We start from the raw sequence: 17,633 nt of genomic DNA, 5'->3' as shown, positions 1-17,633 counted from the left end.
CTGCACACGCAGGCTATGTGGTATGGCCTGTCGCTCCTAGGTTACAAGCCTGTATGGCCTGTCACTGTATTGAATACTGTAGGCAATTGTAGCAAAACGGTAAGTGTTTGCGTATCTAAACACAGCAAAGGTGCAGTAAACATGCAGTATAAAAGGTAGAAAATGGGGCACCTGTCCGGGGCACCTACCGAGAATGGAGCCTGCAGGACTGGCACTTGCCGGGTGAGTCAGGGAGTGGGTGGCCAGTGAACGTGCAGGCGCAGGACATCACTGCCCTGGAATGCGTTGTGCTGCGACCTTACAACAGCTATGACATCACTAGGCATTGAGAGGCTTTCAGCTCCATTGTAATTTTCAAATTAAATTTATTAGGGCAACAGCAGTGAGTAAGATTATATGTTTCAGGAGTACATCTTTACAAAACGACATCTGTAGACTCTAGTGGGTGCCCACCACCCAAAGTCTCGCCTCCTTCCTCACCATATGTTTGACCCCCTTTACGCCCTCTGTCGCCCCCTCCCCCCACCTGCCCTCTGGTAACCTTTTGGGTATAGGTAGTCCGTCTGTGGCCAAAACCTTGTTATTTGACGCATGACTATAATTATCCTTAAAAATGGTTTCCAGGGAGGTTGTCATGGCTACAGACGTGGTTGGGGGAGAGCCCCTGCAATCTCCCTGGCCTCCAGCCTTGCTGGGGGTGAGGGTGGCGTGGCTGCTCAGAGTGTTTGCCTGGATAGAGCAGCTGCCCTTAAGGGCGGGGGAAGGGGTGGGGGCGTGGCTCCCATGAATCTGGGGGGAGGGCGACACTTGGGGGCAGGTCTCCGTCTCTGTGAGCGAGTGTTTGGGGAGGGGTGATGTCGGCTCCCTGTGTCTCTGACCTCCTGGTGTGGCAGGAGCCCAGGCCTGGTTTCTGGATTCCACCTCGGCAGATGCCTCATAAACCTGCCGGGCAACAACATTCCTCTGACACCCAGAGCAGCCGAGTGTGACCCCACAGCCCGCTGCGGTTTTGTAACACGCAGATGAGGCGCGTCCGCCGCAATTCCGGACAGCCCTGAGCCTGGAACCTCCCCTGGGGCAGGCAGCGCCCTTGCCAGCTGCCCAACTTCTGTTCAGAGAGGGAGGCGGCTCTTCCGAGGCCTCTGGGCTCCTGCAGACTCTCCAACACATCTGATTCCACTTCCCGCCTTCCCTGGGGCCCGTCCCAGCTTCCAGGTTTGGGGCAAAGAGTGTCATGGGGCAGGTTTCAGGTAACAGTGGGCAGGGGAGAGAAGTGGCCTCATAACAGCTGGTTCTGGCATTTTCCTGGGACTGGCCACTTTATCTTTTAGGGCAGTTGTCTCACCCGGAAATGGGGATGTTCTGAGGACATGAGGAGCTGTCAGAAGTGGAGGGCACCCTCCCTGTGCTGTGACCAACGGCACCAGGCACATTGACCACGAGGCGCAGGAAGAGGGTTCAACCGTACCCTTTCCTGTTCGTGTCCACTAATTTATATCAGGGCTGAGGGGGCCACAGGGGTGAAAGGGACAGGACTCCTGGACATAGTTCAAGGTTATAAAAGCCTGTCTCCTGGGCAGGGTGGCCTGGCTGAACCCATCGTGTGAATGGACGCTGGGGCCCCCAGGCTGAAGCCTGAAAACACAGAGACTCAAGGCATTCTGTGCCCATGTCCTTGAGCGGCCAAACCAACCGTGAAGCCATTTGGATTACAAATGTGCAGAAATCTGCCCCTAGGCAGCCACCTAGAACTTCAGAGCCTCAGTCACCATTTACCAGGAGGCCAGTTCCCCGTGAGGCTCTGAGCATTGACGGGTTACTTTGGGCAGAGACTGTTTCAATGGGTAAAGATAGGGCTGATGGGAAAAGTGGAAGCAGACCACCCCAGGTCCTTGGCCCCAACTGTCTGCGGGCCTCGGCCAGGCTCCAAAGATGATATCTTCCCATCCAGGCCAGGGCTAGTCCTGAACATTCCGGAGCACGAGCAAGGCTCTGTCTGAAACTCTTTTCCCATCCAAGTCCCCTCCCATTTTCATCCACAGCTGAATTTAACGAACAGGATTTGAGCGTCTGCTGCATGCTAGGCTTTGTGGCAGAAGAAAGAATAGCAACAATAGTAACAGTGGGAGCCCTATCAACAGTGCTAGGACTTAGCATGTTGCGCCTGACACATAATAAGTGCTTAATAAATGTTACCAATAATAATAACTTGTTAGGGCTGCCATTTATGAGGACATTGAGGCTCAGAGAGGTTAAGTGCCTTACCCAAGGCCCCAGAGCATGAAGCCTGAATTCAGGGAGCTCAAGCCTAATGGAGGAGACAGATAAGTCCCTCACAAGCTCCAATTCAGTGTGCTAGGTGAGCGAAGGAAAGGTAGGTGGTCCCGGGGGAGTTCCGACTGGGCAGTGTCAGGAAAGCTCCATGGAAGAGACGATATTTCCATGGGGCCTCACAAGATAAATGAGCTGTCATCCTGGAGGTACCTGTGTGAGCAAAGGTGGGGAGGCATGGACACGTGGCAAACTCAAGGAACAGAAAAAGGGTACCTTGGGGGAATCAACGGGACGGAAGGCTGGGCAGTTCGGCTGCACACAGATGCCAAAAAGCCTCAAATGCATGCTGAGGGGGACAAAGACCCCACTGACTGTACCCTTGAAGGGCAGTGTGGTGCAGTGGTTCAAGACCTGGACGCTGGAGCTAGCCTGCCTGGGCTCCAATCTACAGGGCAGGGCCAAGAGCAACACAGGCACCCTTCAGCAGGAGGAAGAAGACAGGAGCCCCCCGTCCAGTGCCACCCTGTCTGCCAGGCATGGTTTGGCTTTTAGGCCAGGAGAGCAACTGGGTCTGTCTTTGGGCTGCGACTCTCCAGCTGCTCTGAGCGTCCCGAGTCTCTGGGTCTCTTTCCTGCAGAGACGTCCGCTGCAAAGGCTGGGAGGGGTGAATGGCGCCCAGCTGCTGCGAGTGCTGGGGACAAGTAGGATGCCAGGTTGAAAGTCTTCAGAGCAGAGTGAAATTCTAATGATTGACAAGCAGGAGCTTGGCAGGCCCAGGGTTTGACCCTAGGGCTGGGACTCTCAGAAGGTGGTCAGGGTCTCCAAGATGCGACTCCCTTTGCTCCCATAAGGCTGGGCCATCTGCCCCAAGAGGCAGACACTCCATATCCCCCTACCCCCACCCCAACCGCTGATCTCCTTTCTTCTGCTGGCATTCTTTCGTGAAGCAACTGTAAATAATGAAGCCAGAGGCCCAGGTGCTGAGCTGAAATGACCTCTCCCCTGGAACACGCTTTCAGCAAGCAGTCTCAGAAATTGCAGGCTTCCTTTCCAATGGGCGTTAGGGATGGAAAGGTCACCAGCCCACCCTCCTGCCCAAAGTCAGGCAGTGGTTGGACACATAGCTCCTGTGCCCAAGTACCCAGCTTTTCCCAGCATTCCAAGTTGCCTTCCCTCAGTGGCCCCCTACTCATTCATGGGCCTCCCCTTGGCCATTGTTATAACATAGAGCCTCAGTTTATCCATCTGTACAATGGGAATGATAGTACCTACTGCACATGTTATGAGGATTAAATGAGAGCAAAGGCCATCCTCTGTGTAAAAGGTTTACCCCAGTGTTTGGGACATCCCTGTCCCTCAGCAGAACCACACTAAATCAAATTCACGTTCCACCCTGGTATTCCAGGCCCTGACATTCCAGTTGGTTGGGATGGGTGGAGGGTCTCCCTCTCCCCATCGAAGATGACGAATGGAAGCCGCTGAAACCACTGAGCTCCTAGTCACATCTTTCCTGTCACCTGGAAGCTGGTGATGTCAGCAGGGCAGGCGGAAGGTTGAGACCTGCCAGTGATGACTAAGAAGCCGGAGCTGTGGGAGTTTGGTTCATCAACAGCATCAAAACTTCCTGTGGCTGTTTGCAAACAAGGCCACCCCCAGAGGACGAAAACCGGAGTTGGGGGGCGGAGAAAGCCCCAGGGGCTGCTGCCGAATCGAGTGATGCGGGCAGTGCCAAGAGGCTGCCAGGGTGGTCAGGAGCCATGGCTGCCACTCCCCAGGAACACAGCGCTTCCCTCACCTGGCCGCTGCCTCTGCACACCCCTGTCTGCACTGCTGGGAATGGAGAGCCGATGGCAGAAGCTGGAGCCTCTTGAAGGCAAGAAGGACGTGTCAGGCTGGTGTTGGAGCACAGATAACCTTTGTAATGCTGATGCCCACCCCCCACCCCCAACAGAATCTTCTGGGGTTGAGGGATGTCCCAAAACCCACCTTGGAAGGTGACTAGGGGTTAAAGAGCAGACAGGGAGGGGGTGCACTGACTCAGGGCTCAGCCTTGCCCCGCCCAGCCCAGCAGACAGAAACCCAGCGAAGGAACCAGACACTACCTTTCTCTTGACAGCCAGGGCTCAGACATCTTTTTCTACACCTCCTGTCTCACAGGGGAAGCAGCCGGCGAGAATTCCAGATCCAAGAGAAAAACTGTAAATTAGCGGGAAAAGTAGTTCTCACCAACAGTGCCACCAATGACAGTATCAAGTGTAAATTTGGTACAGCCCTCCTGGTGGCAATCTGGCAGCATGTTTAGAAAGTGTAAAAAAGATGCCCAGACTCTTTACTCAGACAGTATGAAATTAACAACCCCGATCTCATCCCCGCCTCCCTGCCCAGGGAACGAACAGGCTGTAGGAACGTGAGGCTGTATCCACGGCAATTTTATGTATAAAAGCAAAAAAGTGGGAGCTCCTCACATATTTGACCCCACGGAATGGTCAGTTCGGTAGGGGCAGCATTGTTCAGCATTGTGCAGCCATTTAAAATGACTCTCTTCCCCAGTTATTTTTACGGAGCGCTGTGTGTCCCCAGACATTGGGACCCCAATGCAGAATGGGACCTGGGTCTCATCCTTGGTCAGGGGCCTGAAGTTTAGAAAAGAGCAGGCCTCCGGAGGAAAAAGTAACTTGGAAAATGCTTAATAAATGAACTGAAGTGAGAAAAGGCCAAGTAGAAATTGTAGGAACTCTGCCTCCCTCTATAATTAGCTAGTGCCTGTGGGACCCTGACTCTGCTGGGCACAGGTCTTACCTGCCTGCTGTTATTTAGTTACTAGTACCCAAAGGGTCAAGTACCGGTACTACTCTTATGGTCACAGCAGGAAACTGAGGCACGGAGGAAGTGACTGAGCCAGGGTTCCAACCCAGGACTACGTGACCCCCAAAACCAATTTTAATTAACCGTCACTCTATCCTGTCTCTCCTCAATACAGAAATAATATCTGTTCAAAGTCAAGTACCAAAGAGAAAATCTGGGCCAATGACAGCAAGTTAAGGGTGGTGGGATTAGGGCCTTTTTCCTCCCTTGGTTTCTACTACATTTGTGCAGGGAAAAAAAAAAACCAGACACCTAGAATTTGCAGCAGATGGGGAGAAACGAATGGGGAAGTTGAAAAAAATGGGAATGAGTTAATAATACATGCCTTGGCTTAGCACAGGGAGATAAGATGATTTAGGAATGAGGAGTGAAGCCAGGAGCAATTGGGTGATGGAGCCCAGGTGGCTTCTGCATGGTCTTTGAAGAGCAGGCTCAGGTGGGGGCAGGGCTACCCCCCCCCCCATTTCTTGCTAAATCTTTTTATCACCTAGTGCTTAAGTAGATATCTCCTCAGTGTTTGCATTCCTCTCATTTTTAGACTACAGGAAATGATAAAGGGGGAAAAATTCCTGTTTGGTTTCCACCCTGGAGCTCCAGGAGAGGGCTAGCGCTGCCAAGTTCTCTCTTAGGTCAGAAAAGGTTTTAGGTTCCCCTCACTGGAAAGCCAGGGCGGCAGCATTGAGTCCAATCTCCCTGGCAAACGCAGAAAGGAGCCGCTGTTTAGAGATTTGAAAGCAAGGTGTTTTATTGGTGGGGGTGGGGGGTGGGTTGCTTTGGTTCTCTTCAGAGATCTTTGGAAACGGGGAATCTTTTTTCCTGTCAACATAGCTTTTAGAAAATAGGCACCCTTGGGTGGGGCTGGGAGAGCACAGAGGGAGCTGGGAGGGGAGGAAGGTGCTACTCGTTTGAATATGGATTGAGTACTCAGTGCCTGTAGGAGCTGAGTCGGTAGCAGCAGAGTGATAGGAGCTTGCAGTCCCGCCACCCCTTCATGGCCACGGAGGAGCGTGGCTTCCTGAGAGCGAGCAGGGCCAGCCCACCCCTCCATGCTCAGAGGGTTGGTGTCCACGTGCTGCAGCTGGGGGAAGGAACTCATGCTTGAAGGGTGGGGTGCAGAGTCGTGCCTGCCCCCTCCACAGATCCCCCCGCCCAGCTCTTCATGCACTGTCCACCACGAACTATTTCAGGGGTACTGAAAGATGTGGTTTCCCATGGACCCAGGATTCCTTACTGTATGACTCATCCATCAGAATGTTGTTCTGCGTCTTCAAGAAACTACTTATTAAACTGAATCATGCTAGGATACACACTTTTCACAACTGCAGAGTGCTCCTTACTGACTACATTGAAATAAATACTTAAGGGTCCATCTCTTCCTTCTTTTTGATGAGAATTAGCATGAATTCACACGGGAAGAAAGTCTGGTTGGATGTGTTTGCTGTGCCCTGTGCTTCCACTCTGGCTTATACCTGATCTCTTTATTGACTCTGTGATGCCAGGCCTGGCGGAGGCTTTCCCTGTCTGTGGTCAAGACAGGGAAGGGCCCTGATCTCAAGGAGGTGATGGTCGTGACAGTCTGGGGGTGGTGGGGGTGGGGGGAGGTGGCAGGCAGGAGAGTAGCTGAGTGACTGTGGAGCCTAGGAAGGTGACCTCTATGCTTGAAGGACTTGAAGGACAAGCCAGGAGTAGGCCAAGTAAGGTGTGGTGAGGCAGGTAGGAGCAGGGTAAAAAGGTGAGAGGACTTATAGGGAAGGAGAACAACATCGCGAAGGCCTGGAGGTGATTGAATCTCAAGTTAACTCATTAAAACTGCAAAGTCGCGGAAGCCTTGCTTGCACTTTACTCTGGGTTAGTAAGAGAGTCAGATCAAGCCAACTCCCGCTTTTTGCGTTCTGAGCAGAACTCTCGGGCTCTTGGCTACCTGGCAAACCCTCCGCTTTCCCTGTAGCCGGAGGACAGCTGGCAGTTTCCACGGCAAGCCATCAGTGGCCGTTTCTAACATAGAAATGACCTTGAAGTCATTGGTATGTAGTTCCTGGTGACATGATGCATTACTAAACTGAATTTTTACCATCAGAAAGTAATTCGTTTTTACATTTCAAGTCAGAGTTTTGCTAGAATTCTGAAAATGCCCCCTCCTAATGCCTGGAATTTATTTTTTCCTTCACCGGTGTTTTGATCGTATTCAGCTCTTGCACCTGTACGCATAAGATAGTACTGCATGTTTGTGCATCTGTACCTCCACACACAAACCCGTTGGCTTTATATCTTAGTTCTAGCACACGCTGAGTTTGTGAATGATCTTTTGGAGACTGTCTCCTCTCCTGAAAAATGGGGAAAAGGTGGTGCCCACCACATGGGTGTTCAGGGTTAAATGGGATCTTGTTTATAAAGAGCTTAGTGCAGTGCCTGGCACCATGTTAGCGTGAATAAATGGTAGCTATTATGTGCATAGTCCTAAAATGTTGGCAGCATTTTTCTCTAGTGGGCGGGATTATGGTTACAATGAATATCTATTACTTTTGTAATCAGAGATAAAGAACAAGAAATGTTATTATTAACTTAAAAATCTGGCTTTGATTTTGTTGGAAGGAACCTGTAGTTAATGTCTGTGTACCCGCCTGCAAGTAAGACCAGGCATCCGGTTTTACACCAGGACTTTCAAGACAGACACCACCCCCACCTCCCAATCAGATAATAGGGACTACAACATAGCGAGACACTTGGTCAGAAGTCTGGAGGGATTTTGCTCTCATCCAACCTTGCAGTTCCCCTGACCCCTGGTGTCTGGAGGGCAGGCAGGGGGATTCAAAGAAGGTAACTCTCAAATGTTGGTTTTCTCTCCCACTGGTAGGTTTATCCGGGATTCTTATCTGGAAACCTCTGACTCTTCAGGGAACCATTCCAGGAAAGGGACATTTATTCTGTTGGGTTTTTGCTCGGGCATCTTTGTTAGAAAATAAAACACACAGTAGTCCACTTCCAGGAGGGGGACTGTGAATGTCCTGGTCTGGCAGCCGGAAAATCTGAGGCCCAGAACCTTGGCTCTGTTTCTGCTTGAGATTCTTGACCACCAGCCCAGCGCCTGGGCAGCAGCAGGAGACAGAATCTCCTGGGGCTCGACGGCCCCCTTCAGTCCCCTCCTCGCTCCTCCTGGGGCCATCCCCTGCCAAGCAGGAAGGGGCAGAGTGCCCACCCTCCTCGGATTATCTGCGGCACCATCAGCCTGCACTGGGTTGGCTTCTGAGCTTCTTTCTTTCTCCTCCTTCCGCACCCTGGAGGAGGAATCTTGCCGCTGACTCTGGAGTAAAATGCCGCCTCTGTTTGGGAGACAAAGAACAGAGTGGCTCCTCTGGGTCAGCTGTCTCTCCTTGGCTCCTCCAGGCATCTATGAAGAGAGCCTTCGGGGGTTACCCTGGGAGCTGCTGCCCTCCCGAGCCATGTTTTCACTGGGGCTTAAAGGAATACTTTACCTTAAAAAATCCCAAGTAGCTTTCCTGCTCTGGAAGATATTAATCTGCCTGGGGGGAGGTGAGGGCTGTGGGGCTGCTCTGTTTTGGAAGGCAGCCTGGCCTCTGCATTCCTACCGGGGCTAGTAAGAGCACGCGTGCAAAAACGTGTGATCATGTGTGAAAGTGCATGTGTGCACACACTCACTAGAGTGAGAGCACATGTGAAAGTGTGTGCTCGAGTTGAAAAGAATGTGTGTAGTAGAGTGTGAGAGAATGAGCCAGAGCATGTGGAAGCGTACGTGTGTACTAAGGAGTGTGTGAAGTGTTTGTGGGAAAGCATGTGGGTGCATGTGTAGAGTATGTGAGAACGTGAAAGTGGATACGTGTACTAGCTAGAGTGTAAGAGCACGTGCTAGAATGTCAAAAACTGTGTGCTAGAGTTCGTGCGTGTGTGCAGGGCTGCAGGGAGGCACGTAAGCGTACACTAGCGTGTGTGAAAGTTTGGTGCTTGGGTTAGAAGAGGTATGCATTAGGGAGTAAGTGCAAAAGCATGTATGTACAAACTGGTGTAGGAGTGTGTTCGAGTGTACTAACTACAGTGTGTTTGAGGGACGTGTGTACTAGCGTGTGAGTCCATGCACGGTCGCAGGAGCATGCGTGTGCGCCGGTGGGTAAGCATGCACGTGTGTACTGGCGTTCTTCGCAGGGTGTTAGGGGCCAGGACACCCAGGGGGCGGTGTAGGCGGAGCGCGGGCAGTCGCGGAGTGGGCAGCGGAGCGCGTGAGTGTGAGTGCGCGTGTGAGTGAGTGTGCGGGAGCGCGCGCGCACTGCCGCCCCCCGCTGGGTTGGAGCCGGTTGCCATGGGAACGCGCCGCGGCCCGAGTTAATCATTTCCTGTGGAAAGTGTGCGGGAGGGGTAGAGCGGGGCGGGCTGAAGAGGCGGCGGCGTGGACCTGCCTCCTGCCTGCTGGCCGGGCCCGGCCAAGCCCCCGGCGCTGCGGCGAAGCCGGGATTCTGCCTCCGCCAGGCCGGTGAGTTGGGGGCCCCGGCGCGCTGCGGGCGGGGTAGGCGCTGGGGGTCCGCCTGGCTCGCTGATCGGGGCGCCGCGTCCCGGCCCACCCTGCCCGCGGGATCCCCCTGCACGGCCCCGCTGAGGGGCGCGGGGAGGACCGGGCCCGGAGACCCAGCCCTGTGCGGTCCCCCGCCGCCCCATCCCGCCCCCTCCCCCCCGCCCCTGCCACGCGGTCCAGCCACAGCCGGGGACCTGGTCCACAGCAGGGCATGGGGCAGTACGTCCCCTAGGATCAGAGCAGCTTCGGGACCCCCATTTCAATTTCATTGACCCGGGAATGCCGGACCCTGCCCGAGAACCGCGTGTCCGTCAGCGCTGCCCCTTCCCTTTGCAGAGGCCCCCCGCACCCCAGGGCCCCCTGGAAGCTGCAGGTGCGGGCCCTCCCACCACGTACGTTCCCTGGGCAGTTCGCTTCCCCCTCGCGGGACCGGGAATGTGGGCCAGCCCTGAGGTTAGGAAGGAGAGCCTGGACAGCGGGAGAATGCGGCGATTGACAGCGGCAGCCTGGAGGGTTCCCGCAGGGAGAGCGAGCCAGAAGCCACCTCCTTCAACCCCCCGTTGTGAGTTAGGGCAGAACTCTGGCGCAGTGAAGGGCCTGGTCCTGGGAGATTTTAAAGAGGAAGCTGTGTTTAAACACTCAAGTACTCCCCCAACCCCCAACACACGTGTGTCAAGGTTGTGGGTGGTGGCCACCCTTGGTCTTCCACATTCCCTCCCTTACCCGTTTCAGGCTGGGTGAGGACCTCCCCTTGCCCAGGCCTCTTCCCCGTGCCCTTGATAAAGTAGCCATCTCCTTGACCAGGGGGAGTCATTTGCAAAGAATGCAGCTTCAGAATGGAGCTGTGTGTTTTTACTGACTGGACTCGAGGGACATAGGGTGATGAGTTCTGCTGTCCTTATGGGCACTAAGGGAGCGGAGGTTTTGAACTCTGGGTTGTCCTGGAAAACCCAGGATGGCTGACTGTGTGTGTGTAGGGGAGGTCCTAGCTCCTAGCCAACCTCCCTAACCTTCTGCCCGCTCTCCCAGGGAGACTAAGCCCTCCCCAACAGAAGTCTCTGGGCAGTTGTCAAGTCTGTCCCTTAGCCCTGGCAATATCCCTGGTCTGGAGGGGAGAGGAATGCCACAGCTCTGCCGATGTGGCCTGAACCCGGAGAGGCAGTGCCCGGGTCTGGAAGCCAGCCCCTCTGTTTTCACACACCCTTGGAGGGAGACCCGTGTATGTGCTGGAATTGTTTGGAACACTGTATACATGCATTGCCTAATCGTTACACCCACCCTGCATGGTGCCATTCTGCCCCTTCTCAGAGAGGCAAAGTAATTTTCCCAAGGTCACACATCCAGTAAATGGCAGAGCCCGGTTCTGGACCAGCCTTTCGTCACAGCACTCTGACACGAGGCCCCCATGGCCCCACCCCACGAGTGCTAGGTTGGGAGTAGCCCAGGCCTGGGGTTTATTTGAGTCCTTGATCCTCACAGCCCCCTCTGCTAAATTCAGCTGCTTTTTCTCTTCAGCATCTTGCACACGCCCTTCCTCTTTCTTCCTGCTCTCTTCCTGGCTGCCTCCCTGACTTCCCTTCCACAAAGCCACAGAAATATTGTCTCTTCCTGTCCCTGCCCCTCAGACTTAGCTGATCTCCTTAAAAGTCTTCTCCATTGTGGAATTGACTTTCAACGCCCTGGTCAGCATGCAGATGGAGCCAGTCTCTCTCCCTCCTGGCAGCCTGGAGAAGAGGCTGTCTGGCCGCTCCCCCTGGCCCCTTCCACTCCACTTCCACTTCACATTGGCTCGTCTCCAGTTCCTCAGTGGAGCTGGCCCGCAGACTTGGACTAGCCTCCACCCCCTCCTTTGGCCTAGAGTCCTGCCCCCTACCCAGTGACACTACACCTAGGAGCCCCCTCCTGCAAATTGTCTTCCTCAGTCAAGGAAGGCAGGGACGACGAGTCCCTGGTCAGGAGCTGGGCCTTCTTCTGGGGCTCAGCTTTGGGAACATCAGTCACCCACTGTATCTTTGGGCCACCTGTCCCGGTGCTCTTATTGCTTTTTCTCTCTTGATGCTTCAATCATTCCTTCCCCTGTCGACATAACATGTTCCAATGGCTCCTAAATACCAGAGCCTCCTGATGAAGCCTCTCCTTCCTCCCTAGCCAAACTTCCCCACAGAGAAGGAAGTGGTGGCTTCCTGAAGCCCCCGCCCACCCCTTGGTTTGCCCACTTCCTTGCTCCATGGACATTCTCCCTTAAAGAGCCCCCAGGGGCTTTCTTCCCGTTTGAGCTCTCTGTGGCATGGTTCACTGGGAAGTAACCTTCCTCTCCTTCCCACTCACCGGTCACCCCTGAGGACTCTGCACCTGCCTGGTGCTCCTGCCATCTTCCTTTCCCAGCCTTCCTTCCCACCTGGAGTGGACTTTTCCCACCCTGGTTGCCTCTTGTTTGCATGGCCTTTGGTGATTGCATCACCTCCCTCTGCTGTGGCATAGTGGCTTCCCGGCTCTGAGTCTCCTTATTCAGCCCTGCTGTCTCCGAAGCTTCTGTCCGAGCCTTTGCGTGCGCTTATTTCAGGGCATTGAACCAAAAAGCCGTTGCTGGATATTTGGTATGGATGTAGCTGTAGCTCCAGGTTGAGTGCTGTGAGGTTGCAAAGAGGAGCACGCTGTGAGCTTCATCCTGGGGAGGAGCCGCAGAGGATCAGGAGGGATGGACACTGTTCAGATAGATACCTTGCCTGGTAGACAGCAGTCAGTGCAGTGATAGACAGGGAGAGTAGTCTTCAACCCGGATAGAACTGGTAAGACGTTCTTGGGTGCTTCCAACTCCGTTTTAAAACCAAAAGCAAACTCCACGTTGCCTCTCTGGGCTGACTTGGCATCCTCTGTAAATAGCATCACTATCTGTCTGGCACTATATAGCTTTGTCACCTTACAGGCCCTGAAGGCTGCTTTGCACACAATAGGTGCTCAATAAAATTTTGTGCAGTGAATGTGGGAAGTCTGCTCTGTTCATTTGCTCCGTTGATAAGGGATCTATGGAGCTTCCCCACCCCACCCCACCCCCCAATTCTCCCACAGCTCTGGTGCCCTCTTGCAGCCTGTTGTGACTGGGAAGGTTTGTTGTGTTTACCTCCCTCCCCACAGGGAGCTTTGAGGCCATGTTTCTCCTGATCAAAGAGGACTCCTGGCAGGTGCTTGGCACACAACAGGCACTCGATAAATAATAATTAAATGAAGAATGAATGAATCTTTGTATCTCAAGTCCTAGCCAGTTGCCTGCTGCATTGTAGGCTTGGCATGCCTGCTAGTTTGAATACATGAATGAGCTGACTTTAAGAGAATTTGATATATAAACCTAACTTGTCATTGGCCACTGCCAGGGTCCCTTCTGATTAGATTTACAGAGATGCCTTTGACTTGTGCTTCCTCCATGTGGGGCTGTGACCTGGCCTGTCTTCAAGCTGCCAGGCTTCCAGTGGAGGGGCGGAGCTGAGATGTGGGACCTCCACTTGTGCTGCAGATATACCGGATGGACTCCTTGCCCCCTTCTGAGCCTGCCTACCCCCAATGGTGACAGGCCCCGTTCCCCACCCCCCACCGTGTGAGTCCTGGGGCCCTTGGGGGACATAGGAGTTGGTGCAGACCCTCTAGATCCCGGTTCTGGCCAGGCCAGCAGTCTTCAATTTCCTGTCCCCTTGCTGTTTCTGCAGGCTGCCGGGGGCCCCGAGGAGGCTGCTGAGCCCCGGGCCATGGTCCAGTCTCGCCGGACCTGGAACCTGGGAGCCACGCCCTCACTGCGCGGCCTGTGGAGAGTGGGCCGGGCCCCGGAGCCCGAGCCCGGGATGGCTCGCCCCGCCCCAGCCAGCCCGGCCGCCCGCCCTTTCCCACACACCGGCCCAGGGAGGTTGAGAACTGGTGAGTCCGCATTTTTAAAATGCCTCTTTATTTCCCTTCCTTCCTCCAGATACTAGAGATGAGAGCGAGGTTTCTCGCAAGTTCCTAGGCACAGTCAGAGCTGTCAGGTAAATTACAGGGTCCAGCAGCCGGCGAGCCGAGCGGGGCGTGGAGTCAGGGCGCAATCTCGCTGGGGCTGCCGCCCTGCACTGCCTCGACTGAGAAGTTGCGGGCGCGGAGTTAAACTTTAACGCAGCCCCGAGAGCTCGGGGAGAACGCTGCCAGCTGCCACGCGGTCCCGGCCCAGCCAGGTCGGGTTAGCTCTGCGGTCTGCTGGTCCTTGGTGGTGCGCTCAGGGTCTCTCTCCGGTTCCTGCCCGTGGCTGGTAAACAAGGTAGGCGAGGTGGCTGCCCGGCTCCCTGCGCGCAGCTGACACTTGATCCTGCCTGGGCTGGCCCGCGGATGGCGGGAGGAGTGGACTGAGGCTGCTCCGGAGCGGGGCCTCGCGGGGTTTGGTGCCGGGCGCCTGGCTTTTCGTGCCATTCAGACGGTTTTAGTAGGGCCCCCCAGACAGCAAGTGGGCAGCAGGTGGGCAGCAAAGGAGTTCCTGAGTCAGGGCCCCGGCAGCCCCCCTGGGGGAGTTGTCACCACCAGCTCTCCTTTCTGGGTCATGTCCCCTGGTGCCTCCCACGTCAAGGAGTGAGCAGCAGCTCTGATTCTGGGTTGGGGCTGGATTGTCTGGATTTCCAGGGCTGGGGAGCTGCCCTTGACCTTTTCCCAAGTTGGACTTGGGTAGGTCTTCCCCGAAGTGTCAGGGGAGAGAGGTGTCTTCAGGAAAGATTCCTTCAGGTGTTTGCTGTTCTGAATCTACAGGGAAAGGGGTTTAGATCGCCAGCCTGTCTGTCTGATCTAGCAGAATCTTTCCCGGCTGTCAGATCCAAGACTATACAGGCAAAGAAGGGGAAACTGAGGCCCAGAGAGGGCACACAGCAAACTCCTCTTTGGTTCCCTTGCCCCTACCACATTTGTGCCATCTGTGGAAGCCAGACTGATACCCTCTCCAAGGTCTCTCTGTAGGGGACAGTGAGGTTGGAATAACTCTGGGGGCCTCCAGGAAAAGCTTGGGCTTTGAGGTCAGGGAGCCCCAGTTGTCTGGAAGGGACTGAAGCTGATCTCTACCCCAGAAGATTGTCCTAAGGATTACAGATGGAATAGGAACAAGTATTGCTTTTCTGGTTAAAAACAAACAAACAAGCAAACAAGAAGCAAAAAAAAAAAAAAAAAAAAAAGTGCCCTTGAAATACTAAAAAACAAAGACAAATAAAAACCCAAAACAAAGTATAAAAAAGAAAATAAAAATCACCTAGAGGCATACCTTGGAGATGCTGTGGGTTCAGTTTCAGACCACCGCAACAGAGAGACTATTGCCAATAAAGTGAATCATTATCTTGTTGCCGGTGGAAGGTCTTGTAAAAAGCACAGTATCTGTGGAGCGCAATAAAGCGAAGCGCGATAAAATGAATCCTGTGTAGGCTTGTCACTAAACATTTTATATAGTCCTTCCCAGTCTTGTGCGCGCACGTGTGTGCATATAGGTCTATCAAAGGAGTATTATGAGGGTTCTATGACTATACAGCCTTTTATCCCCTTTTAAAATTTGAGACAAGGTCAAGTGACCTTTTTATAGACAAGGAAACTGAGGACCAAGGAGGGCATTAAGGCCTGGAAGGCAGTTGGCCCCTGGCTGGCATTCAGGATATCGTCACAGCCCTGGGCAGTGGCTCTGTCCTTTGCCCTGTGAGACGGGCCCCCTGCCCCCCTGTCTGGCCCCCCAGGCTGTGGTGGGGGTTGAGGTGGGTGGGTGGGTGGCTGTGGATGCTACAGTCAGCCCTCTTCTCCATGCAGTGAGAGAGGCAATGGGGCAGAAGCACGAGGGATGCGCTTCAGCTGGTCCCCATTTTCCTTTTGGAGGTCGCAGGGACCAGGCCACCCAGCGTGGGGTTGGTCTCAATGAAGGCAGAGGAGAAGTTGCCACCTAGAGGCAGCCAGGGTAATAAAGCCGTGGCCCTAGGGCACACCTCCTCTGATGATTAATTAGCACAGCTAGGTTGGCATGGCTTCCTCTGCTGCTCTCTGCAGGGGGTGCTCACAAGCAATGAACTCCAAAGCCACTGTGGAGGCAGGGGACCTCCGGAGGGTCTTGGATCCCCTCCTGTAGAGAATCTTGCAGCGGCTTTTGGTGAGAGAAGAGCGCAGCCCCTGCTTGGTGCCAGGCTTCCCACCCCGTGCCAGGCAGGTAGTGAGAGCATATATGTCCCTCCTCACGGCACCTGGGGTGGCCGGAGCGTGTGCTCGCGAGCTCAGCTGCAGCCCTGCCCAGCGGTCCATGACCAGCAGTTGGAGTGCCTCACCTGTCTTTTCTGTCCTGGGACAGGGCGAGGAAAAGACACCCCGGCAGGTGGTGATGAGGACGCTAGTGCCCGAAGTGCAACTCGCCCGGCCCTAGCTCAGTGCCGAGCCCTCAGCGTGGACTGCACTGGCCCAGGGAGCCCCCGCAGGCTCTACCTGAGCGTGCAGGTAAGTACTGGGGGCTTCCAAAGCGTGCGGGTCCAGCCAGGCAGGTGTGCTTTGTTCCCCTGAGCTTCAGCAGCTGGATTCCTACAGGCTTTTGGGTGGAGAGAAATTCAGAGGGAGAGCCAGGGACCTGCCTTGTGAGCTCCTCACAGCCCCATCCGCCTGTGAGCCTGCGGAGATGGAGCAATTTCCTTTATTAGGTTATCTCAGGGGGAAATCTCAGGAGAGGACAGAAGGTTTTCAGCCACACCCTGGCTGGGGGGCTAAAGTGGGAAATGTGGGCCTTCTCTGAGAAGCTATTAGGAAGACAGGCAAGTTTTAGCTGTTTATTCCCCCCCAGATGTGTGAGATCATAGGGCAAATACTTGCATTTGCTCCTTTAAAGCAGGTATCCAAAACCAGACAGAGGACTTCACCAAAACTTGGGTCCTTTGCAATTACCACCAAGTGAGTCTCAACAGACAAACTTTACAGATATATGTATATTTGGTGGTAGAAATAATACAGAATGATAGCAGTAAGAATAGCTACTATGTATTGAACACTGACTTGGCCAGGTGCTATACCATGTGTTATATATCTGACATCAGTCCTCCTAACAGTCTCAAGACACAGTTTTTGCTTTATCTGAGTTTTGTGGATAAAGTAATGGAGGGTCAGAGAGGTTAAGTAACTTGCTACTGGTCACACAGCAAGCTGGGATCTGCACCGCTAAATATGACAAGCTTTATGTGATGTAAAGAATTTGCAGAGGGCAGCGATGTAATACCTAGAAACTAAATGCCTCCTGTAGTCCTGTATGTTTGAGAAACCCACTATTAAGAGTTTAGTGTTCATCTTTCCTATATAAGCACTTAATTATATTTATACATTTAAAAATTATTTATTCTCATATAGTAGTCTGTGGCTAGCTTTTTCCTTCAACAGTGAACCTTGGTGCTTTCTTCATGCATGTCAGTATTTAGAGAACTACCTCATTCTTTGAAACTGCCGCGTGATATTCTACTTCAGGGTTTACCATTTTCTAACGGACCCTCCGTATTGGTTCTGATTGCAGTGAGCGCCTTAAATATCTATGCATTCATGCAGCTATCGTGTTGGGTAATTTTAGGACACACAGACTCTGCACTTTTTGAATGCATGCATGCGTTAACACACACCTATGAAGTGCTTACTCGGAGCTGGGCACTGTGCTAGGTGCTGATCCGCAGCAAAGAAGAGATATAGGCCTGAACTCCTAATGGAGATGCTGGAGAGTCATCAAATGATCACAAATGTGGGCGTGCAAACGGACAAGGGCCATGGATGCAGAGGCAGAGGACGAAGGACCAGAGTTATCTGGGCGTGTTGGCACGCCACCCCCACCAAGAAAGATTGTGCGTGAGGGAGCCCACCTTAAAGGGTCATGCGCAAATGGAGGGCAGAACGGGGTGTGGGAAACACACACGACCCTTGAGTGCATCCTCTCTTGTGTAGATAAAAGTCCTGGTCCCGGGTGGTGTCTGGCCCCAAG

At 53.7% G+C, this 17,633-nt stretch overlaps 1 protein-coding gene across 11 annotated transcripts in view; it reads left to right on the top strand.

The window, feature by feature from the left end:
- Positions 1-9,544: 9,544 nt before the first annotated feature.
- The window catches only part of KIFC3 (kinesin family member C3), a 30,395-nt gene continuing 22,306 nt past the window's right edge, over positions 9,545-17,633 (top strand). For 3 of the 11 annotated variants that reach the window (XM_090260918.1, XM_090260919.1, XM_090260921.1), the window contains exons 1-3: positions 9,551-9,622; positions 13,363-13,567; positions 15,981-16,123. In XM_090260918.1, coding sequence (XP_090117044.1) covers positions 13,402-13,567; positions 15,981-16,123 — 309 coding nt within the window. In that variant the 5' untranslated portion in view covers positions 9,551-9,622; positions 13,363-13,401. Of the gene's footprint in view, positions 9,623-13,032; positions 13,254-13,362; positions 13,568-13,872; positions 13,941-15,980; positions 16,124-17,633 lie in introns of those variants that run through there. The other 8 variants (XM_090260925.1, XM_090260926.1, XM_090260916.1 and 5 more) reach the window with 6 other exon arrangements.

Source organism: Furipterus horrens, unplaced genomic scaffold (genome assembly GCF_987537825.1).
Source record: "Furipterus horrens unplaced genomic scaffold, mFurHor1.1.pri manual_scaffold_13, whole genome shotgun sequence".
Taxonomy (NCBI): Eukaryota; Metazoa; Chordata; class Mammalia; order Chiroptera; family Furipteridae; genus Furipterus; species Furipterus horrens.
Note: the sequence above shows the minus strand (reverse complement) of the source record. Positions and strands in the feature narration are given on the sequence as shown.